A 27,661-nucleotide genomic window follows, 5' to 3' on the forward strand; every position below is an offset into this window, starting at 1 on the left:
TGAGGAGGTGCAGTTGCCTGCTCTCACCACCTGGGGTCTGCCAGTCAGGAAGTCCAAGACCCACTGGCAGAGGTCATAGCCCAAGCCCAGGTCCCTGAGCTTGGCTATGAGTATGGAGGGGACTATGGTATTGAATGCCGAGCTGTAGTCGATGAATAGCATTCTCACATAGTTCCCCTGCCTCTTGTCCAGGTGTGATGCTGCTGTGTGCAGCACATGGGATATGGCGTCCTCCGTGGACCTGTTGGGGCGGTATGCAAATTGCAGGGGGTCCATGTTGATGGGGAGGGAGGAGCAGATGTAGCCCTTTACTAGCTTCTCGAAGCACTTCATGGCTATGGAGGTGAGAGCTACAGGGCGGTAGTCGTTGAGGCAAGCAGGCTTGGATTTTTTGGGTACAGGGATAATAGTGGACTTCTTCAGGCAGGTGGGGATGACAGCCTGTTCTAAGGACAGGTTAAATATGTCAGTGAATACTGGGGCCAGTTGGTCGGCACAGACTTTTAGGACGCGGCCGGGGATGCCGTCTGGACCTGCTGCCTTCCTGATATTCACTTTTTTAAAGGTCCGCCTCACCTCATGCTCTGTTACCCTGAACACTGCGCCTCCATCAGCAGCCGACCCCCCCCCCCCCATTGCCGAGGCTTGTGAGCTGGTGTTGTTATTACCAGCATCAAACCTCGCATAGAAGGTATTGAGGTCATTTGCTAAGGAGATGTCACTGTTCAGTTTGAGGGAGGCGCCTTTGTAGTCTGTCATCGTTTTGAGCCCCTGCCACATAGCTCTAGAGTCAGCTTGTTCAAACTGGAGTTCAATTTTATCCCTGTAGCGTCGTTTGGCCTCTGACACAGTCCTCCTTACGTTGTATCGCGCCACCTTGTGGTCATTCATGTTGCCTGCCTCTAGGCCGTCGTTGTATGCTTTGGTGCGCTCTCTCAGAGCTTCACGGACGGATTTGTCTACCCAGGGTTTTTGATTTGGGTAAACTTTCATTTTGGTAGTGGGGATTGTTTCTTTCACCCTAGTACAAACATAGTCCAGCACTGTCTCCGTGTAGGCATTAATGTTATCTGTGTCGCGGAACACATTCCAGTCTGTGTTGTGAAACACTGACCGGATCGTATCCTCTGACGTCACATCCCATTTCTGCACCTCTCGCGAGACTACGGGAGTACTTTTAATTCTCTGTCTGTACTTCGGTGTAAGAAAAATTGATGCGTGATCTGACTTACCGAAGCCACTATCAGAATGAGCCTTGTAGCCACCTTTAAATTGCGTGTAACAGTGATCTAGGATGTTACCGCCTCTGGTGTTGCAAGTCACATGCTGATAGAAGTCGGGCAATACCTTTCTCAGATTGGCGCTATTGAAATCTCCCAGAACTAAAATGGCGGCGTTAACATTCGCCTCTTGGATTCTATTTACCTCGTCGTGTAGTCTGGAGAGCGCAACCTTGTTGCTGGCTTCAGCTTGCGGTGGAATATACACTCCGACCAGGACGATCGCCGTTAACTCCCTCGGGAGGAAGAAAGGACGACACTTGATGGTTATATATTCCAGTTCTGGGGAGCAGTGGTTGGATAGTTCCTTCACATTAGTTGGGTCACTCCAATTTTTGTTCAACATGAAGGCAATACCTCCTCCACGTTGTTTACCGGATTCTGCTGTTCTATCCTTGCGGTGAATGAAGAAATGATCGGCCGGTAGGATGGCGTGGTCTGGGACTTCTGGCGCCAGCCACGTCTCGATGAAGCAGAGAACGTTACAGTCCCTAACGTCTCTCTGCTCTGGAATTGAATCCTTGCTCGGATGTCGTCTAGTTTATTGTCTATTGATTGTACATTGGCTAGCAATATACTGGGTAGTGGTGTCCTGTGCCGCCTGGTTCTCAGCCTGTTACGGACTCCAGCTCTCTTTCCTCGCCGTCTGGGTCCTTTGTCCCTGGGGGCGAGATCCGGTCCTGATGTCCTCAAGATCTCAACGGGCCATTGTTGCGGTTCAGAGAGCTGATCCAGAGAGTAATCCAGTCGGTAAGTTTCCCGTAATCCAATGTCTATTAGTGACTGACGGTCATACACATTAATTGCACCTACTGTTGGTACAGACAAAACTCTTAAAACTATAAATATTAACAAAAGTATGCACAGTCTCGACGGAGCGCACAGACAGGCAGCCGGACGTAGCGGCGCCATCTTCATTGAGTTATTATGCTGCATAGTTGGAATAAACTTCCAGAATATCAAAGATTTGTGTATGAAATGTGCTACAGTATATAAATTAACTTGCCTTGCCTTGAGGCAATTCTAGTAATGAATCACCTAATGCTAGCATCTCAACGGTGATTGGCTGTCCACTGACCAATGAGGAGGGCTGGAGAACAGGTCAACCCTCCAGACTGTGGATATAAACCAGGGATCCAGGTGAGGTTCTCTCATCAACAGGATCATCCAGCAACCATGATGTCTCTGGTCTTCATTCTGCTCATCGGAGCTGCTTGTAAGCATGCTTTCCTTGTATTGTTTAGCTAGCCATTCACTGTTTAGTGCTTTATGTAGCGCTACCAGAGCATCTGGCTTAAAGGGAAGGTTTGATATTTGAAGGTCTTTCTTATTAATTACTAACCAATAGTTTTTATTTGTATAGATCTTTTTATCATCAAACTTCCATTTTTTCCATCGTCATGAGAAATTGACAGAGAGTCACCACATTGAAAGAGCGTTAGATACTCTCTGGAGTAGGAGAAGTAGCAGAGCTTTTAATTATTTTCAATTGTGTCTACATAGAATCAAGCTGCTGCATAGAGCTTGACTTGGGCCAGAAAGTTCAAGACAGACCCAAATCAACCCTGATCATAACTGAACATGATATTTGGATCTATTTATGTCTGAAACTGACCAAAAATATCTTCCCCACCTCCTCTTTAAATTATATTTATTTTACAAAGATATTCTTCTACCAGACCTTACCCAAACCAGAGTAATTACTGTAAGTGAGGGATTTAGCATGACCCAACGCAAACCCCTTGGATCCAGTTGGGTTTGGACAAAATCATATAAACACAACTCTTCTGTGACAAATGTAAATCCTTCTAACATTGCTTTGCTCTTTATGGGGGGGGGGGGGGGACATAAGGGAGACTGTGAGGAGAAGAAAACAGATTAACATACGATGTCCCCCACATGAGAACTACCCACATCCCTGAACATGAAAGATGTTTGTAGGTAGATAATAAAGAATGTAATGATTACTTCCCTGGATGTGTTTTCAGTCGCCACGGAGGACGACAAGATCGTCGGAGGGTATGAGTGCAAGCCCTACTCCCAGCCCCATCAGGTGTCTCTGAACTCTGGCTACCACTTCTGTGGTGGTTCTCTGGTCAACGAGAACTGGGTTGTGTCTGCTGCTCACTGCTACAAGTCGTAAGTACCTTATAACTAATGTACAGAGTATTGAACAGAAAATCATATATTTATTCGATAATCATCTGCATTTTTACCCACCCATTGTCTCCCTTCATCAGCCGTGTGGAGGTGCGTATGGGCGAGCACCACATCAGGCGTACCGAGGGCAACGAGCAGTTCATCTCCTCTGCCCGTGTCATCCGCCACCCCAACTACAGCTCCTACAACATCAACAATGACATCATGCTCATCAAACTGAGCAAGCCTGCCACCCTCAATGAGTTTGTGAAGCCTGTGGCTCTGCCCACCAGCTGTGCCCCTGCTGGCACCATGTGCTTAGTCTCTGGCTGGGGCAACACCATGAGCTCCAGTGAGTAGCAACACCAACGTTGGGAACTGACAGATTTGCTAAATGTTCACCAGTGTATTTCCTCAGTAGTATTCAATGTCCCCTCTCCACTCTGTTTCATCAGTGGATGACGGCGACAAGCTGCAGTGCCTGAACATCCCCATCCTGTCTCATGAGGACTGTGACAACTCCTACCCTGGCCAGATCACCAACGCCATGTTCTGCGCTGGATACTTGGAGGGAGGCAAGGACTCTTGCCAGGTATGTTCCATAACAGTATTTCAGTTGTACAACATCCACCATCCATTGTTATGGTGTTATATTCAGCATGTTGAACTTTATTGAACTCTTGTAAGAATCCCGTCCATCTCCTTCCTCCTTTCCCCTTCTCTCAGGGTGACTCCGGTGGCCCCGTTGTGTGCGATGGTGAGCTGCAGGGTGTTGTGTCCTGGGGCTACGGATGTGCCGAGAGGGACTACCCTGGTGTCTACGCCAAGGTAGGAATCATCATACTGTGTTGTATTTGTGTACATGTATAACCACTATGTTTACCGCTCATCATGCACTTTATTATTTAAAATATTCTGTTATATGTACAGTGTTATGTGTTACATGTATATTGTACTACGGTCTGTGGGAGCTCCCCTGAAATTTCATTGTATACTTGTGTGCAATGACAATTAAAATTCTATTCTATTCTATTTACTTATTTGATTTGAGATAACATTCCCCTCATTACATTCACTAACTCTGCTATTCCCCTTCAGGTCTGCCTCTTCAACGACTGGCTGGAGAGCACCATGGCCAGCTACTAAATGATCCCATTGGATTTCCAGTTCAATCACACAACTTAACATCATGTGTTGTTCATGTTTCATATTTTGTACTGCATAAGCCTTGCCAAATAAAGCACTTGAAGTATGTAATTTGACTCTATTCTATCTTTTTTCTTTCTTAAAGGTCAACATTAGCCTATTATACTCACAGGTTATAGCATGCCATTTCCAGCTGTGGTGAATTGTGAACCTTCACAAGGTTTTAAAGTTATTAACTTGGCAGATATACTGGAAGGCCTGCTGAAGTGGTGAAACTGGCAGCCAAACACAGTATATCTATAAGGGAAATGCATTTTAAACATTGGTGTGATATATAAACTAATATCAAGGTAAGAATGACATGGAACCCAACCCACCATCAAAAATGGTGCTGTTTTCCTTTAATTACCTTAGTGGCCTGTCAATACGCCACCCCTCTGCTTGACTACAGATAACAAGACATATGCTGTCGTGGAGTTATGTCCCCCAAAAAACAGCCTGAATGCGCAAGGACACCTTTTGACCATGCTTCTAATCTGATCAGTGGTTTGGCCAACCAACTGGTCCAGGAAGAGTAGGAAAAACAAATGTGTTCATGAGAAATTTAAATGGTGGTTATATAGGCCTACCGTTACGAGACATTTCCAAACTTTATTTAAACTTGAACGGCAACTAAGGTTTCCCTCATTTAATAATAATAATAACAATAATAATAATAATAATAATAATAATAATAATAATAATAATAATAATAATAATAATAATAATAATAATAATAATAATAATAATAATAATAATAATAATAATAATAATAATAATAATAATAATAATAATAATAATAATAATAATAATAATAATAATAATAATAATAATAATAATAATAATAATAATAATAATAATAATAATAATAATAATAATAATAATAATAATAATAATAATAATAATAATAATAATAATAATAATAATAATAATAATAATAATAATAATAATAATAATAATAATAATAATAATAATAATAATAATAATAATAATAATAATAATAATAATAATAATAATAATAATAATAATAATAATAATAATAATAGCTTCATTTTATATAGCGCCTTTCAAAAGACCCAAGGTCGCTTTACATAGGGCGGGAAATAACAAAAGTAACGAACATAGTGGACAGACACAACATAAAAAGTGAGAAATTAGGGGTTAAAGGCCAAGTTGAAGAGGTGGGTTTTGAGCAGTTTTTTGAATGAGTCCAGAGTTGGGGCGTTGCGGAGGTCTACGGGGAGGGAGTTCCAGAGGGTGGGAGCTGCCACACTGAAAGCTCTGTCCCCGAACGTCCGTAGTCTGGTTCGGGGGATGGAGAGCTGACCAGTGTCCGTGGATCGCATGGACCGTGACTGAGTGTAGGGGTGGAGGAGGTCAGTGAGGTACTGAGGTGCCAGAGCGTGGAGGGATTTGTAGGTGAGCAGGAGGGTTTTGTAGGTGATGCAGAATTTGATGGGGAGCCAGTGGAGGTGGATGAGGGGGGGGGTGATGTGCTGCCAGGGTTTGCTGTGGGTTAGAACCCTGGCAGCTGAATTTACAGTCACGTTGTGTGTACATAAAGGAATACATATAAATAAAGCAAATCAAATCATACAGGATATTATATCATAACAATGAGACAACAAGACTAGGGTAGACCAAAGCAAAGATGACAAATAAATTATAACACGTACAAGTTGATTTACAAGGGTTGGAGATCAAGGTCTTAACAACTCTGCAACAGAGGGGAGAAACTCTTCAACAGGTTTATTCTATGCTGTTCTGTCACTATTTATACAGTATGCATAAAAATCATATCTCTATTCATTGATCATCACATTTCATCACTCTATTGAGCTATATCAAAAACCCTTTTTGAGTTCGTCCATGACAAGAGTAGTTACCTTGTCACAGTTTGATATCACATGACGATACTGTGTTTATGAGGCATGTCTCTATTAATTTGGTTGTGTAATTTTTATTTGACTCAAGTCAAACTTTGACTTTGGGTATATAATACAAAAATGTATAAGAACAGTCCATTATTGTGTTCTGACAATGACAGTAATTGTTGGTAAGTTGTTTACAACAATGTTTACAATATCTTTATTGGCACCTCAAAACTGTAAGGTGATCCAAACCCTGATAGTGAATTATACTGTAATATTAGCTATGCTCTACATTTTTACATTAATAATATTGAGATATCAGATATATTGTACAATAATGATCACTTTACTGATGTGTTGAAGCACAGGCCAGATTTGGGAATAATTTAAGGAATTTCATATTAAGAAAGGAAAAAAAGATAGAATAGACTCAAATTAAATACTTCAAGTGCTTTATTTGGCAAGGCTTATCCAGTACAAAATATGAAACATGAACAACACATGATGTTAAGTTGTGTGATTGAACAGGAAATCCAATGGGATCATTTAGTAGCTGGCCATGGTGCTCTCCAGCCAGTCGTTGAAGATGCAGACCTGAAGGGGAATAGCAGAGTTAGTGAATGTAATGAGGGGAATGTTATCTCAAATCAAATAAGTAAATACAACACAGTATGATTCATACCTTTGTGTAGACACCAGGGAAGTCGTAATCGGCACATCCGTAGCCCCAGGACACAACACCCTGCAGCTCACCATCGCACACAACGGGGCCACCGGAGTCACCCTGAGAGAAGGGGAAAGGAAGAAGGAGATGGACGGGATTCTTACAAGAGTTCAATAAAGTTCAACATGCTGAATATAACACCATAACAATGGATTGTGGATGTTGTACAACTGAAATACTGTTATGGATTTACTGTACATACCTGGCAAGAGTCCTTGCCTCCATCCAAGTATCCAGCGCAGAACATGGAGTTAGTGATCCCGTCAGGGTAGGCCTTCTCACACTCCCACTGAGACAGGATGGGGATGTTCAAGCACCTCAGCTTGTCACCGTTAGTCACTGATGAAACAGAGTGGAGAGGGGACATACTGAGGAAATACACTGGTGAACATTTAGCAAATCTGTCAGTTCCCAACGTTGGTGTTGCTACTCACTGGAGCTCTCGGTGTGGCCCCAGCCAGAGACTAAGCACATGGTGCCAGCAGGGGCACAGCTGGTGGGCAGAGCCACAGGCTTCACAAACTCATTGAGGGTGGCAGGCTTGCTCAGCTTGATCAGCATGATGTCACTGTCAATGGTAAAGGTGTTGTAGTTGGGGTGGCGGATGACACGGGCAGAGGAGATGAACTGCTCGTTGCCCTCGGTAACCCTGATGTGGTGCTCGCCCATACGCACCTCCACACGGCTGATGAAGGGAGACAATGGGTGGGTAAAAATGAGATAATTATTGGTGGTGCCAATAAATCTATGATTTTCTGTTCAATACATTAGTCATAAGGTACTTACGACTTGTAGCAGTTAGCAGCAGACACAACCCAGTTCTCGTTGACCAGAGAACCACCACAGAAGTGGTAGCCAGAGTTCAGAGACACCTGATGGGGCTGGGAGTAGGGCTTGCACTCATACCCTCCGACGATCTTGTCGTCCTCCGTGGCGACTGAAAACACATCCAGGGAAGTAATCATTACATTCGTTATTATCTACCTACAAACATCTTTCATGTTCAGGGATGTGGGTAGTTCTCATGTGGGGGACATCGTTGGTTACTCTGTGTTCTTCTCCTCACAGTCTCCCTCATGCCCCCCCCCCCCCATAAAGAGCAAAGCAATGTTAGAAGGATTTACATTTGTCACAGAAGAGTTGTGTTTATATCCAATCCAATTATATGATTTTGTCCAAACCCAACTGGATCCAAGGGGTTTGCGTTGGGTCATGCTAAATCTCTCACTTATAGTAATTACTCTGGTTTTTGTAAGGTCTGGTAGAAGAATATCTTCATAAAATAAATATATTTTAAAGAGGAGGTGGGGAAATATGTTTTTGGTCAGGTTCGGACATAAATAGATCCAAATATCAGGTTAAATTATGGTCAGGTTTGATTTGGGTCTGTCTTGAACTTTCTGTCCCGAGTCAAGCTCTATGCAGCAGCTTGATTCTATGTAGTTTCAAGTTTCTTTAATAGTTGTCATACAGAAGTACAGAATACTTTCATACAAAATGCTTCTTACTGTTACGCTCCAGAGACTGTGCTAGACAAGATAGTATCAAATAACATAGTATAGCATGTAAATTAGAAGTAGAAAATGAGGTCACAGTGTTCAGTATAGACATATGTACAATTGTACATAGACACTATTGAAAATAATTAAAAGCTCTGCTACTGCGCTTAGATACTCCCGAGTATCTAACACTCTATCAATGTGTCGATGCTCTGTCAATTGACAATGACAATGGCATTTTTTCTTTTTATGATAGAAAAAGAAAAAGAAACTCTTGGTTAGTAATTAATAAGAAAGACCTTCATATCTCAAACCTTTCATTTAAGCCAGATGCTCTGGTAGCGCTACATAAAGCAGTACACAGTGAATGGCTATCTAAACAATACAAGGAAGGCATGCTTACAAGCAGCTCCGATGAGCAGAATGAAGACAAGAGACATCATGGTTGCTGGATGATCCTGTTGATGAGAGAACCTCACCTGGATCCCTGGTTTATATCCACAGTCTGGAGAGTTTACCTGTTCTCCAGCCCTCTGCATTGGTCAGTGGACAGCCAATCACCTTTGAGATGCTAGCATAAGTGATTCATTACCAGAATTGCCTCAAGGCAAGGCAAGTTTATTCATATAGCACATTTCATACGTCAGAGTGCAAATATTAGCCGCCATTTTTTTTCTTGAACTTGAGGACTGCATACTTTTTTTGCAAAGCTTATCTTTATACTTTATGCCTATAGCACATGCATACACCTGGTCTCTTTTGAAATATAACATTCGGAAGTTTCTTACACATTAAAGAAAAATCACTTTTAGTGCTAATGAAATAGAGTAACATAGGGCTGAACTTGAGTTGAACTTGAACTTGTGTACTCACGTTTTTCTGTAGTAGTTGCAATATTCCAAAAGAATATTGAAAATCTTTTTTGTATAAGCTGGAAAACATAGCAAATCCATAGCTTGAAGTCTTATGTAGTACAGGAATTTTTTTATATAAAAACCCGTTCAGAAATGAGTCCTCTAGAGAGATCCGGGTAAACCGTGTGCCAAGAAAAAAGCTCTCCATTTCTCCATTTCCTCATCCACGTCAATTCATTCGGATTTTTTTTCACTTCTGGTTTTCACTCGTCAACTTTCCCCTAGATCCCTTATTTGCACACCCCCACATGGGGTATCATTGGAACGCTACACGTTGCATGTTCCTAGGAACAGTTCGCAGACCAGTACCTGATGGCCTAAGAAGTAGGCCTATAGAGGGTTCATAGGGTGGAAACAAGTCAGAAATATATTTTGGCCCTAAACCATTGTGTGATATATACACAAGTAACAGTATTTTGAAGTAGTCTATCCTACTGGAAATGAAAGTGGCCAATGTTGTTACTAGACTTGATGGAAGATTTAGATATGGGCCAATAATAACATCAAAGATTTGTGATCACCAAGTTTTACACTTTAAATAAAGGGAATCAAGATGAGCATCAACTTTCAACATTCTTTTATTGCACAAAAGGCAATTGTATTATTTTCCATGGGGGGAAATAATGATGGCTTATTATCCGGCATCTTCAGTAAATATCTCTATAGTTAATTGCTTTATTAGTTGTGGACCAAAATGAATCATATTTCTTTCTGTAGGACCCTCCACATGACAATAGTAGTAATGTTTTTAATTTGCATTAGATCGCAGGGATAGAAACTAACTTTGTTATTTAGACCCTCCAGGCCTGTTGGAACTCATGTAAACTCTGCTATCGCCCTCTGTCCATAATGCGAATACTATTGGATATGTATACTATTGATCAATGAAGATAGACACCTCAGCCAATATGGTCTCTTTCACCTTGCACATATCCATTTCCTGTTTAGAGCTGTCTCCATTCATCCCACATGACCACCTGCATTCACCTGTATCTATGTCACTCTGGTCTACTTCACTTGAGACTTTGCAACCTTGAACCACAACTTTGAACCAAACTGGACCATTCATCATTCATCTAAGGAATTGTCTGCCGCTACAAACTACTCTATGATGTTGATTTCCTGGTATCAATGGCTTGAAGTGCTTCAAAGACTTTACAAAGAATGTACAGACAAGGGTTGGAAATGTAACTGAAAATCATTCCCTATCTGCACAGGGAATGCACAGGGCTCCCCTCCGCCAAGAAGGGGCCCTGCATATTATTTCTAAAATAGGTGACCAGCATTTAGAAAGTGCATGTTTCACTGCCTGTTCATGGTCCTGTCCACCTGGTGGCCCTACATGGCTATTCTCAAATAGATAAAAAGCAGAGCTTTGATGAAACGTTTGTTGATGGCTAAACAGACCTCTTTTTGTTCTGAAATCAACGTGTCACCATTTCTATTTTCTGTAGGCAGGGACATTGTGGTTCTGGTCTTATTTAGATTCACCGCCTTCCAAAACATGGCAGGACCTGTGTAGGAGCTGGTTACTAGTTCTATGTAAAAATCTACTTTAGCCGTTCTCACAGATGCTGTACATTTATTTCTGAGCTGTCTAAATGTGGCCCAGTGTGATTGCTCGGAGTGCCTAGCAAGTGACCAGGCTATATCCCCCTCCTTAAGCAAGGAAGATAATTCAGGTGTGAACCAAGGGATTAATATTTTTTTTATTCTAAGCCTCTTATAAAGTGGACGTTTATCAGCAATTGAGAGAAAGGTTTTTGAGAAAAAGTCAAGTGCTACTTTGACATTGTAAATTTCCGATGTGTAGTGGATGGCGCTATGTAATTGGTCAGTTAAAAAAGCCTGATCACTAAAGTTTTTCATAATACCTTTTGGTAGTAGTGCAAGACTGTGATTTCTCTAACCGAGAGTTCCTAACACAGACTATAGGACAGTTATATTATCGTACTTGGCCATCGCGTCCCGCTCTTAACCCTATCGAGATATACCTCATCTCATGTACCTACTGTACTCCACTAACGAAAAACAAATACGGCCATCACCTGCCGGGTCCCGCCCCTATGGAGGCGTAGCCTATAAGACAATAGGCATGGTCACCAAACACTCTTCCTCTATTTAGTTTCCATCATAACGGTCGCAGTGCGCCTTATGTAACTAGTTGTTAAGATTAGAGAAATTGCGTAATGTTGAAAGCTTACCGGAGGTTTGCTTACCCCTGGAATCTTCGGGGCATGTTTCAGCGACACGTCGGGCCTATTCTGATGTTTCCTCGTCTGGTGGCAGCAAGTCGAGGAGTAGCGTGCAAGGTTGGCTATCGAGCCGGCTTGTACACAGGTGAGCCCTGTGTCAACAGGCATTGATGTTGGTGTTAGTAATGCTGGTTTGTTTTGTTACACAACCATGTTGTGTGTCGGCGCCAGGGGCGGGATGGTTTGGTGAACGTTTCACTGCAGTGGACGGGTTCCGAGCGGTCCTGGAAGCGTCCTGCTAAACAACTAAGCTACATGCTAATGCTAATGCTAAATGCTAACACTACTGCTACGCTGTTCTAATGTCTGCGCCGTGGGATGTGGCCGCTTTTCCCTCCTCTTGCCCGGTTCATCAATGAAGGTCAGTCGGTAGCTAATGTGGGGGTTTTGCTGAGTCCTATTTTACCCTTTTTACGGGTAAATGGGTTGACAACAGGGTAGGCCGTGGCTAGGTAGCCTAGACAGGTAGCGTTAAACCTGTGCCCTGGCGGGGTTTTGAACAGTGTTTCCACCTGGAAGCCGATGCTTGAGGCTCGGCGGGTGGCAGCAGAGCTATACTACTGCAGGATGGGACTTAGCGGCGGCCCGTGTTGTGGCTCAGCTGACTGTTTTCTGTCCATAGTAGCGTTGGACGCTATGCTATAGTAGTGTAGTGGGCTACTGTTTGTTCTGTCTCTCTGCTACGAGAATGTCTGTCTATGCTACAGCTTTCTCTCCTCTCAACCATTCATGCTGATGGTCAATCGGTGTCTATTGGGGGAGTAGTGCGGGGGGGGCTTTGTTTACCTTTTTTTGGGTAAATGGGCTAAGGCCTAGGGCTGGTGTGCTGTTGTGAATATTATGAATGAATGCGGGACTGGTTCTCTCTGGTCCGCCTCCCCTTAACGTTGTGTATATGGGCTTGCTCATTCTACAGTATTTTGTGGTGTTAGTTCTTTTATTCATTTAACCCCTTCATGGTGCACACCACAGTGGAGGTTGCTGTTTGTAACCACCAATGGTGCTCCGTGTTAACATCAGTCCTTTGCTTTTGACATATTGAAACAGTGCCCCGCCCGGCCGACGCCATGGGTGGGTCGGCCTGGCGAGTGGCTGGTGGGCTGCTAAAGCCTGTACCGCCACAGTATGGAATTGGCAGCAATTAGAACTGTGTTCGAATTGCTGTTTTTTCTATCAAAAAAATGGTGTCTGGTGGCGGGGCCTTGAGGGCCAGCCGACGTCGACACATCGCGCGAGGTTGTTGACGTTATTAGCTTTGACCTAGCCGCAAGCTATAACCGCTCAGGGTTCCCCTCTCCGCAGGGGATTTTGGTCTTCCGCTGGAGCGCGGGCGGTATTGTCCTAGGCCCCACACCGCCTCACACCGCGCAGCCAGAAGAAGAGAGAGCACGGCCTCGTCAGCAACGATGACGAGGCCCTTGACAGGCGGCCATGTTTTCCCCCCACCAGAGGTATCCTGGGAGTTGAATCGACAGGTGTCCACAAGGCCGACAGCCTTGGCGGCCGAGGGATCGGCCATGTTGGATGGGCTCGGCTTGAACAACAAGCCGTCACCGTCCTGCCGTGAGCAGCCCGCTCTCCGATCACTCCCTCCCCCAACACCAGCGGAAAAAGGGGGCTCTGATTGTTTCCTTTGGCTGCGGGCCATGTGCCTTCGTTGAAGCGCGGGCGGCCCCACTTTTCGCTTCTCATGGGGACAGGGGCTGACACCCAGTTGATGGCTGAGCCTGGGTCTGTCCGTGAGAATGTTGTGCTGTCAAGCGGCTCCCACACCATAAGCTGTGTTGGTTGAAACTGGTGTTACGTCTGTCAACTATAAGTGTTGTCAGCAGGGGGGCTTGAAACCTTTTGAGGCACACAGTGCGGGCTTCCCCGGCCTCGCCTTTGCCAGGCCAGGTATCATGTTGGTACCTTCCGCTCCCGCAAGATCGGCAGTGGTCTGAAATGAAGAGGTGCGCGTGATTTAGGTGGTAGTAATATCACTGCAGGGCTACGGTGTGTAGGAACCCATGGGGTCCTCACGCCTTGCATGTCCGGCTGCAGAACAACTCCTCAGCATGTTCTGGAGGGGTGTTCAGTGGGGGGGTTTCTGTCACCTGGATTGATGTCAGCTTCCCCCGTATCAAACCGGCCCTTTCTGTCGGGGTCCCCCCTTGGGTGCGATTGCCTCGTGGGTAGTGTCGGGTTCCGACCCGACTCCACGGAACGCTCTGCTCGCAAGGGTCCAGGGTTGGCTATGCACAGCGGGTGGGACCGGGCCGACTATCTACAGTTCCTGGCGGACCTGCGCCACATGGCGGCGGGTGCGTTGGGAGTGTCATCACATATGACTACGGCAGTACCATATGTCAAGGTGGATGGAGAGAACGCTGAGGCGGGGACTTGTGTTTACACAACCCCACCCGTTTTCGGGTTTGGTGCAGACCCTATTGTCAGAGTCACCAGCAGTGACAGCTCTGGTCAACGAGATCCAATCTCTGTGGACGAAGAGTCAGAATGCAGGTAGGTGAATTCCAATGGTTGAAGGCAATCACAGAGACAGAGAGTGTTTACTCTTGAACAGGTTCGACTTTAATAGTAAGAACACAGAGTAAATTCTAAGAGAGAACAAGTGCTAAAAGCACAAGTGTAAGATAAGGTAAATGGGAGCTTATTGGAGGTCCAAAGAAGAACCGTCCGCGTTATCCCCGAACGCAATTAGTGAAGACCTGACAATGGACAAGCAGAAGAGAGGTATGTTAAATAGAGACCAAATACCAACATTCCACACACACCCCCGTGACAGCCAATCAGGAACCACCCCTAAGTGACAGCACTAATTGACAGGGAAATGACAGGTGACAAGCCCAGTGACATATGCCAGGAATGTGGGTGGTCACCGACCGAGGTCGGTGTCCAGAACGTAACAGTACCCTCCTCCGACGAACGGCACCAGACGTTCACCTAGGAGCCTCGGGATTCAGCCGCCGGAAATCAACGATCAGGCTGGGATCTAAAATATCCCTTTGAGGCACCCAAGAACGCTCTTCTATCCCGTACCCCTCCCAATCCACCAAGAACTGAAACCCCCTACCCCTCCGCCTACAACCCAGTATCCTCCGCACCGTGTAAATGGGTTGACCGCCAATAAACCGGGGCGGAGGAACCACAGGCAGTGGCGGGGCCAAGGGCGATGAGAGGAATGGCTTCAACAGGGACACATGAAACGTCGGATGAACCCTCAGCTCGGAAGTCGTAGCTTGTAAGCCACTGAATTAACCCGATGAATCACTTTAAATGGTCCTATAAAGCGAGGAGCCAGCTTCTTGGATTCCACCCGGAGAGGGAGATCCCGGGTGGAAAGCCAAACCCGCTGCCCTGGACGGTAAACTGGAGCCGGACGACGCTTACGGTTAGCCTGCCGTTGGGTACTAACCGAAACCTTCTGTAGCGCCTTCCGAACCTGTTTCCACGTCCTGCGACAGCGAGCCACATGTGCCTGGGCCGAGGGCACCTCCGCCTCCTGCTCCTGCTCGGGAAACAGAGGAGGTTGAAAACCATACTGGCACTGAAAGGGAGACATACCGGTAGAAGAGGAGAGAAGGGTATTATGCGCGTACTCAGCCCAAGCCAACCTCCTACTCCACGTTGCCGGACTACCGGCAACGTAACACCTCAAGACCCCCTCCAAATCCTGGTTGACCCTCTCCGTCTGCCCGTTCGACTGTGGATGGAACCCAGACGACAGACTGACAGAGGCGCCGAGGCCGGCGGCAAACGCCTTCCAGTACCTGGAGGCGAACTGAGGACCCCGGTCCGACATGATATCTACTGGCAGCCCGTGGACCCGAAAGACATGCTGTATAATTAAATTAAATTAGTCTCCCGGGCCGAAGGAAGCTTGGGGAGAGGGACAAAGTGAGCCGCCTTAGAGAACCGATCCACCACCACCAAAATGGTGGTGAATCCGTCCGAAAGGGGAAGACCAGAAATAAAGTCCAGAGATATGTGTGACCAGGGTCGTTTAGGAATAGGAAGTGGTCGGAGGAGACCCGCCGGTGCCCGTCGAGAGGTCTTACTACGTGCGCACACCGGACAGGCCGCCACAAAGGAACGCGTATCCCCCTCCACTGTCGGCCACCAGAACCTCCTACGGATAAATTCCAGGGTCCTGGTTGCCCCTGGGTGGCTGGTGAGGGATGACGCATGTGCCCACTGTAGCAAGCGTGAGCGCGCCACCTTGGGAACATACGACCGTCCCGGAGGACCCCCACCAGGATCGGGCTCCCGCGTTAGCGCCGACCTTACCACCTTCTCTATGCCCCAAGACACGGGTGCCAAAATCAAGGCCGGTGGAATAATGGGATGGGGCTGCTCCTCCCGCCCAGGAAGATCAAACTGGCGCGACAACGCGTCAGGTTTGATATTCTTGGAGCCGGGTCTGTAGGAGATGGTATATCGAAATCGTGTGAAGAACAACGTCCACCTGGCCTGGCGAGCGTTAAGGCGTTTAGCCCCTTGGATGTAAGCCAAGTTCTTATGGTCAGTCCAAATAATGAAAGGATGTGCCGCCCCCTCCAACCAATGTCTCCACTCCTCCAGTGCCAATTTGATCGCCAATAACTCCCGATTACCCACGTCGTAATTACGCTCGGCTGGTGACAGACGCGAGAAAAAAAAGCACACGGGTGCACTTTCCCATCCTTTAAGCATCTCTGAGAGAGCACCCCCCCCACCGCGACGTCAGAGGCATCCACCTCCACAATGAACGGAACCTCCGCGTCATGGCGGATCAATACAGGAGCGGATGTAAAACGACGCTTAAGATCGCAGAAGGCCGACTCAGCCCTAGGCGACCATTCAAAGCCAGGGAGAGAGGCCTTAGTGAGAGCTGTTAAGGGATTGGCTAAGGCGCTAAAATTGCGAATAAAGCGCCTGTAAAAATTTGCAAAGCCCAAAAACCGTTGTAACCCCTTGAGCGACGAAGGCCGTGGCCAGTCCAAAACTGCACTCACCTTGGCTGGATCCATGCGCAGATCGCCCTTCGTCAACACAAAGCCCAGGAAGGACACGGTGTCCGTGTGAAACACACACTTCTCAGCCTTAACGAATAGTTGATGCTTGAGGAGACGGTCTAGCACCTCCCGAACGTGCATTTGGTGTTGCACCATATCGCGAGAAAAAATCAGGATATCATCTAAGTAGACAAACACCGACACCCCAATCAAGTCTCGCAGCACGTCGTTAACCAGGGCTTGGAAGACTGCCGGAGCATTAGCCAAACCAAAGGGCATGACCAAATACTCATAGTGCCCATTGGGTGTGTTAAATGCAGTCTTCCACTCGTCTCCCTCTCTAATCCTGACCAGGTTGTATGCATTACGTAAGTCAAGTTTAGAAAAGACCTGTGCCCCCTGTAAGCACTCAAAGGCCGTGTCCATGAGGGGTAAAGGATATCGGTTCTTGATGGAAACGTCATTCAATCCCCTATAATCAATGCATGGGCGCTGATCCCCATCCTTTTTATCAACAAAAAAGAAGCCAGCGCCGGCAGGGGAAGTGGAAGGGCGTATGTGCCCCGCAAGCAATGCCTCCTCTATGTAGGTGTTCATGGCCAAGGTTTCGGGGCGTGAGAGAGAGAACATTCGCCCGCGAGGCGGGGAGGTACCGGGTAGAAGATTAATGGGACAGTCGTATGATCTATGAGGCGGAAGTGCTTTAGCACGCGTCTTGCTAAAAACGTCCGCCAGGTCCCAATAGATCTCAGGCACCCCCATTAAATCGGGATTAGAGGGTAGATCAGAATCTGCCACGCTCCCCACCATCCTGGAGAAAGAGGGAGGAGACAAAAGAGAAGAGGGGGGGAGACAAGGGTTTGGGCAAACTCCCGCTGACGATCGACTTGACGTCGGCCGCCGTTGAGAGTTCGCCCGTGCTCCAATTAATGACACGAACACATGACGACAACCAGGGATGACCCAACACCATGACAGAATAGGGGGAAAAGATGACAAAAAAAGTAACCCATTCCCACTCCCCACCCTCCACCCGGATGTGTAAGGGAACTGTGCGCTGGGTGACGCTCCCACTGCCCAGGGGCCGACCGTCCAGGGCATAGACTGGTAAGGGAACCCCTAAGTCCTCCACCGGGGTTCCCCACTCCTTCACCAGTCCCACGTGAATAAAATTGCCCGCCGCCCCTGAGTCAATGAGAGCCTTAGTTCCCCTAATGTCACCCCCACAGTTGATCGCCACCTCAAAAAATGTGCGAGTATCCGTGGTTTTGGCAGGAATGAGCCCACCTGCTGGCGCCCTCTCGAGGCCCGACGGCGCACCTTCCATTCCCGATTGGCGCCGAGCCGATACAGCCTGGACCCGACAGCTGCCGAAGCGGTGACCGGTGCGGCCGCACCGGAAGCAGCGTCGCTCTTTGATGAAGCGCTGCCTCTCGTCGTCCGAGAGCGACAGCGCTCCAAGCTGCATGGATTCATCACCCAGTGGCCCACTCGTGTAATGCATGGAATTATCAACACCAGGAGAAGAAGGAAAACATACCTGGGGCTGGGTGTTGTTGACATGCTCCTTCTCCCTCTCCCGGTGCCGATTATCCATCTTGATGGTGGTGTTGATCAGCACTTCCAGCTGCTCTGGGATCTCACGCGCGGAGAGAGCATCTCGCATCCGCGCTGAGAGTCCCCTGACGAACAGAACCACGCAGACGTTCTCCGCCCAAGCTGTCTCCCGAGCCAAGATCCGAAACTTGATAGCATAAGCTGCGACTGTGCGGAGGCCCTGCCGGCAGTCGAGAAGACGACCACCAGCCTCGAAGATCGAGAGTACCCGGGAAGTATCGAATACTCTTCTCAATTCCCGGGTAAAGGCGTCCAGACTGTCGCAGATTATCGCCCCTGCCTCTAATTCCGCCGTAGCCCAGGAGAGAGCTTCGCCGGTGAGCAGTGTGATAATATACGCTACCTGCGCTGTCTCCGATGGAAATGATCGTGGTTGCAGCCGGAAAACGAGTAGACACTGGGTGATGAATTCCCGACAACCATCTGATCCGTCATATCCGTCATAGCGAGCGGGCGCCTGCAGATGTGGTTCGCGGGACCGCTCCTGGACCCCGAACCCCCCCCGACTTTCCTCTGCGTGGAGCGCTGCTTCCCCCGCCGCCGACTGCACCCCAGCCACTCCTTCTTGGGCTTGTCGAGCTGTGGCCAACGCCGACTGCGCCACCGCTTGGGATGATCCGACGACCTCCATCCGTGTCTGGGCTGCTCCCTGCGTCCGGAGCATCTCCATGATGGCCTCCATGGAATTCTGATGGTCAGGTCTTCTGTCAGAATGCAGGTAGGTGAATTCCAATGGTTGAAGGCAATCACAGAGACAGAGAGTGTTTACTCTTGAACAGGTTCGACTTTAATAGTAAGAACACAGAGTAAATTCTAAGAGAGAACAAGTGCTAAAAGCACAAGTGTAAGATAAGGTAAATGGGAGCTTATTGGAGGTCCAAAGAAGAACCGTCCGCGTTATCCCCGAACGCAATTAGTGAAGACCTGACAATGGACAAGCAGAAGAGAGGTATGTTAAATAGAGACCAAATACCAACATTCCACACACACCCCCGTGACAGCCAATCAGGAACCACCCCTAAGTGACAGCACTAATTGACAGGGAAATGACAGGTGACAAGCCCAGTGACATATGCCAGGAATGTGGGTGGTCACCGACCGAGGTCGGTGTCCAGAACGTAACACGAAGCAAGCCATCGTCGTGGCGTTCTCCTCCCGGTGTTCTCTGGTGCCTGAGAAATCGGGAGGGGGGTGTCAGACCCATGCTGGACCTGTCCCATGGGAAGGTTCAGCATTTTTTGGATCGTCTCCTACCTGTTGAACACTGTCAGGTGGGGGTCTGGTTCTCCTCCATAGACCTGTAGGATGCGTATTCGCATCTCCGATCTTCCATCCTAGGGCTTACCTACGCTTCCTTGCAGGGTTAGCGTATGAGTACCAGAGGCTGCCGTTCGGTTTTCTCTGGCTCCCCGCATCTTCACCAAGTGCGTGGAGGCCGCACTGGGGCCTCTGCGTCGTCAGGGGTTACGAAGTGTATTCTGCCCTGACGACGTTCTGGTCCTTCGCGGTCAAGGTGGATCGTCGGGTCTCGTACCAGGCAGGTCCCTACCAGCCTGGGGTTTGCTGTAGACTGGAAGTAGAGTACTCCTCTTCCCAGTCAACGGTTGGAGTGCTATGGGCATCCCTCTCAGGGCGTGTTGTCGACACGCTCGGGAGGTTCCGTCCTAGGACGGTTACGGCGCTGTCTCACGTCACGTTTTTCACCGACGCCTCCCTCGCTGGTGACGCGTCGGGCCAACGCAGTAGGGGGCAGCTGGCAAACCATGCTGCCCGGTCTGCACAACATTCAATGTGTTGGTATTGAAAGCGGTCCTTCTGGTCCTCAAACGGTGTTGATCAGGACGGACAATACGACGTCAGTGTCGTATATCGACAGACAGGGGGAGTACGCTCCCCCCGTCTGCACCAGGCGGCGGGCGGCTGGCTATGGGCGTCCTCCATCTGCGCGGCCTGAGGGCTCCCCACATCCCCAGCAGGGTGAATGTGGGTACAGGTGTACTGTCGCGGGGCAGTCCTCATCCTGACGGGTGGGGATTACGTCCGGACATAGCCAGGCAGGTCTGGGACCGATGCCGTGCCGCCTGGGATTCTTACCCCATACATCTGTTAGGTCAGTTGTTGGGACGGGTACGCCACTGTCGCGCTTACGCGGGCAGATGGCATATGTTCCAAGAGTGGTGTAAGGCGGGGGCAGGGACCGGTGTCCTGCCCCCTGGTTCCTGTCCTTGTTACCTCCAGTCTCTCCTTGATAGACTGTCGGCTTCGACGGTGAGGGTATATGCAGCAGCTATATCCTCTTATCATGAGGGATTTGAGGGTGATGTTGGGATGGTGATGTCACAGAAAAATAGAGCTACCCCCCCCCCCGTCCTATCTGCTCTAAACAGATTGTATCTTGACATGATAAGCTCCTAATAGTACGCTTATGTAAGCTCTCTTTTTTTCTTTCCATTTACCTTCCTTCCATTAAAGTTTAATTTACTCCATTAGTATTGTTGTCCTCTTCAATCAGAACCATGTCAATCACTCCAATACAAGTGTGAAGGATGGATTCAAAGTATCTTTTGTTGCAAGAAGTTCCTTGAGATATTTGGTGTTGTCTATGACGGGCACTTTTTTTGTAGACGCTATTTTCTTTATCGGAAAATCCATAACAAATATGGTCATTGTCAGAGCTGTTAAAAATATCTACCAGCTCCTTTGTGAGGGGGTGCATTCCCAGAGCATCCCCCATAGCGTGTCTCCAGTCAGGGAAGGCTGTGGCTCCGCTTCAGCAATGCCCCACACAATAGGACAGCCAAAACCATCGGCGTATTTAGACCACTATCACTGGGGCACAGTGTTGATCAGCTGTGCCCCAGTGATAAAAAATAATAATTATTATTATTATTATAATTGTTTTACTTTGCTTTGAAATATTATAGTGAAATATTTTGCACTGTTGTCGCATTTATCTTGTTGAAATCCTCCAACAGGCTCTTTTTTGTAAGTTGACTGGTTTGCACACCCCTATGACAGCTAATACATGGTACATCCCATGGTGCTCAGCTGTCAGCAGTCAGCTGGCCTCACGCAGTTCACAGGTAAAATCACACAGTGCTGCGGTTGCATTCTGTCATGATGGCAACCCCGCCAGCTAAGAAAGTTAAAGCAAAGGAAATTCGGGCATTCCAGCCCTCGTGGACAGACTACTACGGGTTTGTGTGTCACAAGGACCGTGCTGTGTGTACTTATGTTGAAGGCTTGCCAAACAAAGAGACAATCAAATCAAGGATAAAAGATATCCCCATGTCAGCTCGAAGTGTCGAGCGACGCATCAACGAAATGTCAGAAAATATCAGAGAACAGCAAACAGCTGGATTAAAAGATGCTCCGGTGTGCATCTTAGAGGGACCAACCAACACAGCCCCCAGATAACGGAGCTCAGTGAAGCAAAACAGTGCCAGGGATCTCAGGTAGGCAGCTGTTTATTTTCCTACACATGGCGCTGCAGCATGTTAACTTGACCGTCTTTCTCTCTCTCTCACTCTCTCCCTCTCTCCCTCTCGCTCTCTCCTCTCTCCTCTCTCTTTCCTCTCCTTTCCCTCTCTCCTCTCTCTTTCCTCTCCTCTCCCTCTTTCCTCTCTCTCTCTCCTCTCCTCTCCTCTCCTCTCCTCTCCTCTCCTCTCCTCTCCTCTCCTCTCCTCTCCTCTCCCTCTCTCCTCTCTCTTTCCTCTCCTCTCTCTCTCCCTCTCCTCTCCTCTCCTCTCCTCTCCTCTCCTCTCCTCTCCTCTCCTCTCCTCTCCTCTCCTCTCCTCTCCTCTCTCTCTCTCTCTCTCTCTCTCTCTCTCTCTCTCTCTCTCTCTCTCTCCTCTCCTCTCTCTCTCTCTGGCCTTGCTCCGGTGGAGGGATTGGAGGAGGGTGTGCCATCATGTTAACGTTAGCCTCAGTTAAACCTTGCGACGACTGAGCTGTGTTCTGGTCATGTGACACTACACATATTTAATTGAGACCCTTTATTATTTCAATTTAGCTGGAAATACATTGATACATCATTCAGTAACATTTTCAGAGCCTTATAACCAAAACATTAGTACGGTCACCATTGTGACCAGTGGGGTTCTTTTAACTCAAAATGTGAGTATTACCAAGTTACCTTGTGTTCTTAAAACAATGACAATAAACATAGTTTTATTAGGTTGAAATAATGTGGTTGTGTACTTATTTTTTCTGTTAACTTATTATGGATTCGTCTGCGTCGAATATGAAATAAAGGCATCTAAATGATAACATTTTTCTTAAAAAAAAACAAGCTCAAAAGATTCTACATGATTCCAAAATAGTGAAGAAAATGACTTTAGGAAGAACAAAGGCAGAGGCTCTGGTCCTTGCTCCAAAGGCAGTGGGTGATGTTCTCAAGGCCTTAACATCAGACAAACCACTCCCATTCTCCATACAGATGGATGCATCTAACCTAACGCTAAAACCGAAATAAAGTTACAAATAAAATAGTTACAAAATCTGCCCATTTTCGCCCAAAAACCAGGCAAAATCGCCAAAAAAAATTGTGTGCGCGCTCCACGTGCCCGCTTCACATCCCTGTGTGCCCCCCTGTGCCCCAGTACAGTGCTTGGTCTAGATACGCCCCTGGCCGAAACCCATCCAATATTTTGCCGTCAACTAAAGACGCACTTCTTCAATCATTATCTGAAATGGAAGAAGAAGAAAAAATATATATGTATATCTAACCCTAACTAACCTTACTGTCATGCACTAATATACTAACCAACACTATAGCACTCAACACATTGATGAACATTGTTACTCAGCTGATAGAGTTGTACCCTTCCTGCTGTCTTGTTGTACAAAACTTGTAAGTCGCTTTGGATAAAAGCGTCACTTTTACACTTTTACAAGGGTGTCTCGACGCCACAGACTGGTCTGTCTTTAAGTGTGAGGACCTTGACCAATACTGTGACGCTGTCATTGGATATATCAACTTTTGTATTGACTTGAGCGTTCCCCGCAAGGTGGTTAAGCAATACTCAAACCAAAAACCATGGCTTAACTCTGATGTTAGACTCAAACTTACTGAACGAGCCACTGCTTTTAAATCTGGGGATGCAACCAGTTATAAACTGGCTAGATACTCGCCGGAGCGGTCAATAAGAGCCGCCAAGCGCTACTATGGAGAACGTATTGTAGGACATTTTACTGGCAGTGACCCCCGTCGGATGTGGCAGGGACTGAACACTATCACTTATACAAGCCCAGGGGCCTCGCCTCCACTGGAGGTGATCACTCGCTCCCCGGTAGACTGAATAACTTTCACTCCAGATTTGATGAAAGTAACACAGAGCGTCCTGTTTTTATTCCTTCCAACTCCAGTGACTTGTCTGGGCTGACTGTCACAGAACATGAGGTGCGCAAGGTCCTGTCCAGTACTATAGGAAAGCCACTGGCCCGGACGGCATTCCTCCCAGGGCCGTCCGACTCTGCTCTGAGCAGCTTGCCCCTGTGCTCACAGACCTTTTCAACATGTCACTGGAGCGCCGCCTTGTTCCAAGGAGCTTCAAGGAATCTACTATCATTCCGGTTCCCAAGAAATCACCTGTGACTTGTCTTAATGATTACAGAGTACTCTAACCTCAGTTTTAATGAAATGTTTAGAGCGGCTAGTGCTGAATTATATAAAAGGTCAGATTCCTACGTGTCTTGATCCCTGGCAGTTCGCCTACAAGAAAAATAGATCAGTAGATGATGCTATTTCCTTAGCTCTTAATCCTGTGTATGAAAAACTCCTATGTTAGAATGCTTTTTATCGATTATAGATCTGCTTTTAATACGCTTATTCCATCTAATCTGATCCACAAACTTCATAGTCTGGGTCTATGTGACGCTGTCTGTGAATGGATTCTTAACTTTTTAATTTTGAGACCTCAAAGAGTCAGGATTGGAAACAATATGTCTGATGAAATTGTTTTAAGTACTGGTTCGCCACAAGGCTGCATTCTCAGCCCTTTACTGTTCTCTCTCCGCACTGATGACTGTACTGCTTCCTATGATAACAATCTGATAGTAAAGTACACTGATGATACCACGGTCATTGGGCGTATAAACTCAAATGACGAGTCATTTTACAGATCAGAGGTGCAGAACCTAGTTAGGTGGAGTGAGACCAATAACCTCACCCTGAATGCTTCCAAAACGAAGGAGCTAGTCATCGATTTTAGACGTAGCAAGGTATCCCATCTCACCATTACCATAAATGGCTCAGAGGTGGATATGGTGAGCAGTTTTACATTTCTTGGGGTCACTATTTCAAATGTCCTGAGCTGGCACTCCAATACCAGAACCATTGTTAAAAAGTCCCAGCAACATCTTTTCTTTCTTAGGAAACTGAAAGAGTTCACAAATAACAGGGTGATTCTACACAACTTCTATTGCTGTGTGATTGAAAGCGTTCTTACTTCCTCCTGTACTGTAACATTACAGACCAGGAGAAGAAATCTCTGAACAGAATTGTGCGTCTCGCACGCAAGACAATCAGGGTTAGCCTGCCAGCTCTAGAAGAGATCTATGGTGCCAGGCTGCTTTCCCGTGCCTCTGGCATTATCAACGACCCCTCTGGTCACCCAGCCGCAGGCCTCTTTGTCCCCTTCCCCTCAGGCAGACGCTACCGCTCTATCACATGCTCTACCTCTCGGTTTACTAAGAGTTTCTTCCCCAGTGCTGTGCGCAGCCTGAATAACTCCAAAGGCTAGATTTGTATATTATCCTATTTTGTTTTGGTGTGTTATTAGTCAGGTTGTGGAAGTATTGTATCTGAGGATACACAATCTAACAGTACTCGTTTTGCTGTTCTCTCAAAAAGATATAGCACTCTGTAAAAAAAAGTATTTATTGACCACAAGAATAATCAATCAATACTTGCTCACAAAACACTTGATGTAAAATAATTCAAGCTCTGAACGGCACCCAAAATATTCTAACAAAGATGTCCACCGGATGTCAACAACACTGCTTTCTTCCGTGATCTATTTTGGCAGTGTGAATATGAAATGTCCTTAATCGATGAGGTCTTCTTGAAATCTTCTTCTCCTTTCTCAATGCTCTCCTGATCCAGTGTCTCGTGGCCCTCTCCTTATAGCAGGGCCCTGGTCCCGGTTATGACCTCACAGGAAGTGACATCACAACAGGTTTTCTTCCAATCTCCAGCCGGCTATTTTGAATTTTAAAATATGGGCGTGGCTTACCATTAACGGCTCTGCTAAGACAGCATTTCTTTCTAAATCATTTTAAGGCCTAATCATTGTCACTATTATATTTACCAAACCTGATACATAGATATTAACACTTTGAGTGCCAACGACGAGATTACTCGTTTGTTCATGCCGACCGTTGAGTGCCAGAGAGACGAGAGATTTTGTTTTTGATTGTTTTTTTTCTTATTAGCGATTTCCATTCATATTTCATCAATCTAGCCTCCCGTTACCACTGGAACTCTCTCTGAGCTCCATTGGGAAAATATCGCCACCTATCGTCTCTCCCTGTGGTACTGCACCCCTTTGGATTAGACTGAATGAAACGCATGGGGGGAAAAAAATCCTGCTTCCTTATTTTACTTCTCAGGCAAGTCACCCGAGACGATCGGATCCATTGTGGAGCCTCAGAACAGCGTGGAATCGGTGTTTCGACCACCCAGCGTTGGATCAATAAATGCGATCGATATTTGGAATTGCGATCAGGAATTGGAATAATCTTTTTGGAGAACATCTGATCTGAGGTAAGGAATCTATTTTACCAGTCTTAGGATAATCAGAGCTTTTTTCACAGAGATATCAGTGTGAGCCCTATGTGTGTGTGTGTGTGTAAAAATAAGATAATCGATTTTTCAGCCCGCTTCTATAGCGTGCATAAGTACACATATACTATCGATAATCTAGCGTTTATTTGAAAACGATTCATAAATAGGCAGAAAAATTTCAACGTTTTTTGTGTATTCCAGTATATTACATTAAAGGGCGATTATCACAGAATGTCTGGAACTTCCATAAAACGAGCGTTTTTCAAGATGGTATAAAACGGAAATGAACCGATTAAAAAACAATCCGTTTGGACAATGTTGACTGCAAACAAGTCATTGATAAGCGACGGTCATATTATACACATAACCATAATTTAAGATGTAGTTTATGCGTTCACAAATATGAGAGCTCTATCATTTTTTTTTTAACAAATGTTTTTTATTTTCCCTTTTTTTAACATGAAACAAGACAAACAATACAGTAACAGTAATAATCAATGATAAATCACAGGACAATAACAGAAATAATAATAACAATAATGACAGTCCAGTAATTAAATCAGAATGAATGTAGATTAAAAGACATAAAAATAATAAATACAATACATGGGCTCTTGCCCCCCCCCCCCCCCCCCCCCTGCCGAAGTGATTTGTGATCCTGTCTAGCAATCCGGAGTAATTATACTTCACCGTTTGGCTTATAGTAGGGAATATTTCAACTCCAAGACATCTAAAGTGTTCTACCATGGGTATATTTGCTGGGAGGGTGGTAGCCTTCGCAGTCACATTGAGTGGAAGGAAGGCTGATTTTGGCCAGTTTATCTTAAATCCCGATAGATTGCCAAAATCATCTATTACTTTTAGAAGATGAGGTAGGGAGGTGGCAGGGTTTTGCATGAACAAGATTACATCGTCTGCATATAAGCTAATGTGATGCTGTGTGCCCTTAATTGAGATCGGTGCTATGGACTGGGATTGTCTTATGTACTGTGCTAAAGGTTCTAGGGATAGAGCAAATAGTCCGGGACTAAGAGGACAACCCTGTCTGGACGAGTGCGACACAGGGAAGAGTGGAGAGCAGAATTTACCTGTTAAAATCATGGCCGATGGATCTGTATATAGTACTTTGATCATATGAATGAACCCATCACCTAACCCCATCCTTCGAAGTACTGCCCATAAATAAGACCAAGGAGGCTTAAGGGTCTATAACTGCCGCATTCGGTGGGGTCCTTATCTTTCTTAAGTAGGACAGATATGAGTGCCATATTGACATCCCTGGAGAAGTTTCCCTCTTTGACTGAGTGTAAAATCATATCAAGTAATAGGGGTCCAATTACATCCCAGCATGAGAGGTACAGTTCGGGTGGAATGCCATCCCAGCCAGGGGCTTTACC

The 27,661-nt window shown here is 46.4% G+C and overlaps 2 protein-coding genes across 3 annotated transcripts in view; one reads left to right on the plus strand and one right to left on the minus strand.

Moving 5' to 3' along the window:
• Positions 1-2,360: 2,360 nt before the first annotated feature.
• LOC311247247 (trypsin-1-like) lies at positions 2,361-4,565 on the plus strand (the record flags this gene model as incomplete). Its single annotated transcript, XM_084337595.1, has 6 exons — positions 2,361-2,496; positions 3,269-3,419; positions 3,521-3,771; positions 3,875-4,011; positions 4,146-4,247; positions 4,518-4,565. 6 exons carry the CDS (start codon positions 2,361-2,363, stop codon positions 4,563-4,565), a joined length of 825 nt encoding a protein of 274 aa, XP_084193721.1.
• Positions 4,566-7,021: 2,456 nt separating this feature from the next.
• LOC311247254 (trypsin-1-like) overlaps positions 7,022-27,661 on the minus strand; it is a gene marked incomplete at both ends in the record, with an annotated part of 28,279 nt that continues 7,639 nt past the window's right edge. Inside the window, 6 exons of one of the 2 annotated variants that reach the window (XM_084337603.1) lie at positions 7,022-7,069; positions 7,158-7,259; positions 7,402-7,538; positions 7,634-7,884; positions 7,986-8,136; positions 9,102-9,237. In XM_084337603.1, the coding sequence (XP_084193729.1) occupies positions 7,022-7,069; positions 7,158-7,259; positions 7,402-7,538; positions 7,634-7,884; positions 7,986-8,136; positions 9,102-9,237 (825 nt within the window). Of the gene's footprint in view, positions 7,070-7,157; positions 7,260-7,401; positions 7,539-7,633; positions 7,885-7,985; positions 8,137-9,101; positions 9,238-27,661 lie in introns of those variants that run through there. The other variant, XM_084337604.1, reaches the window with a different exon arrangement.

Source organism: Notolepis coatsorum (assembly GCF_963971535.1).
Source record: "Notolepis coatsorum genome assembly, chromosome: 2".
In the NCBI taxonomy this organism is placed as follows: domain Eukaryota; kingdom Metazoa; phylum Chordata; class Actinopteri; order Aulopiformes; family Paralepididae; genus Notolepis; species Notolepis coatsorum.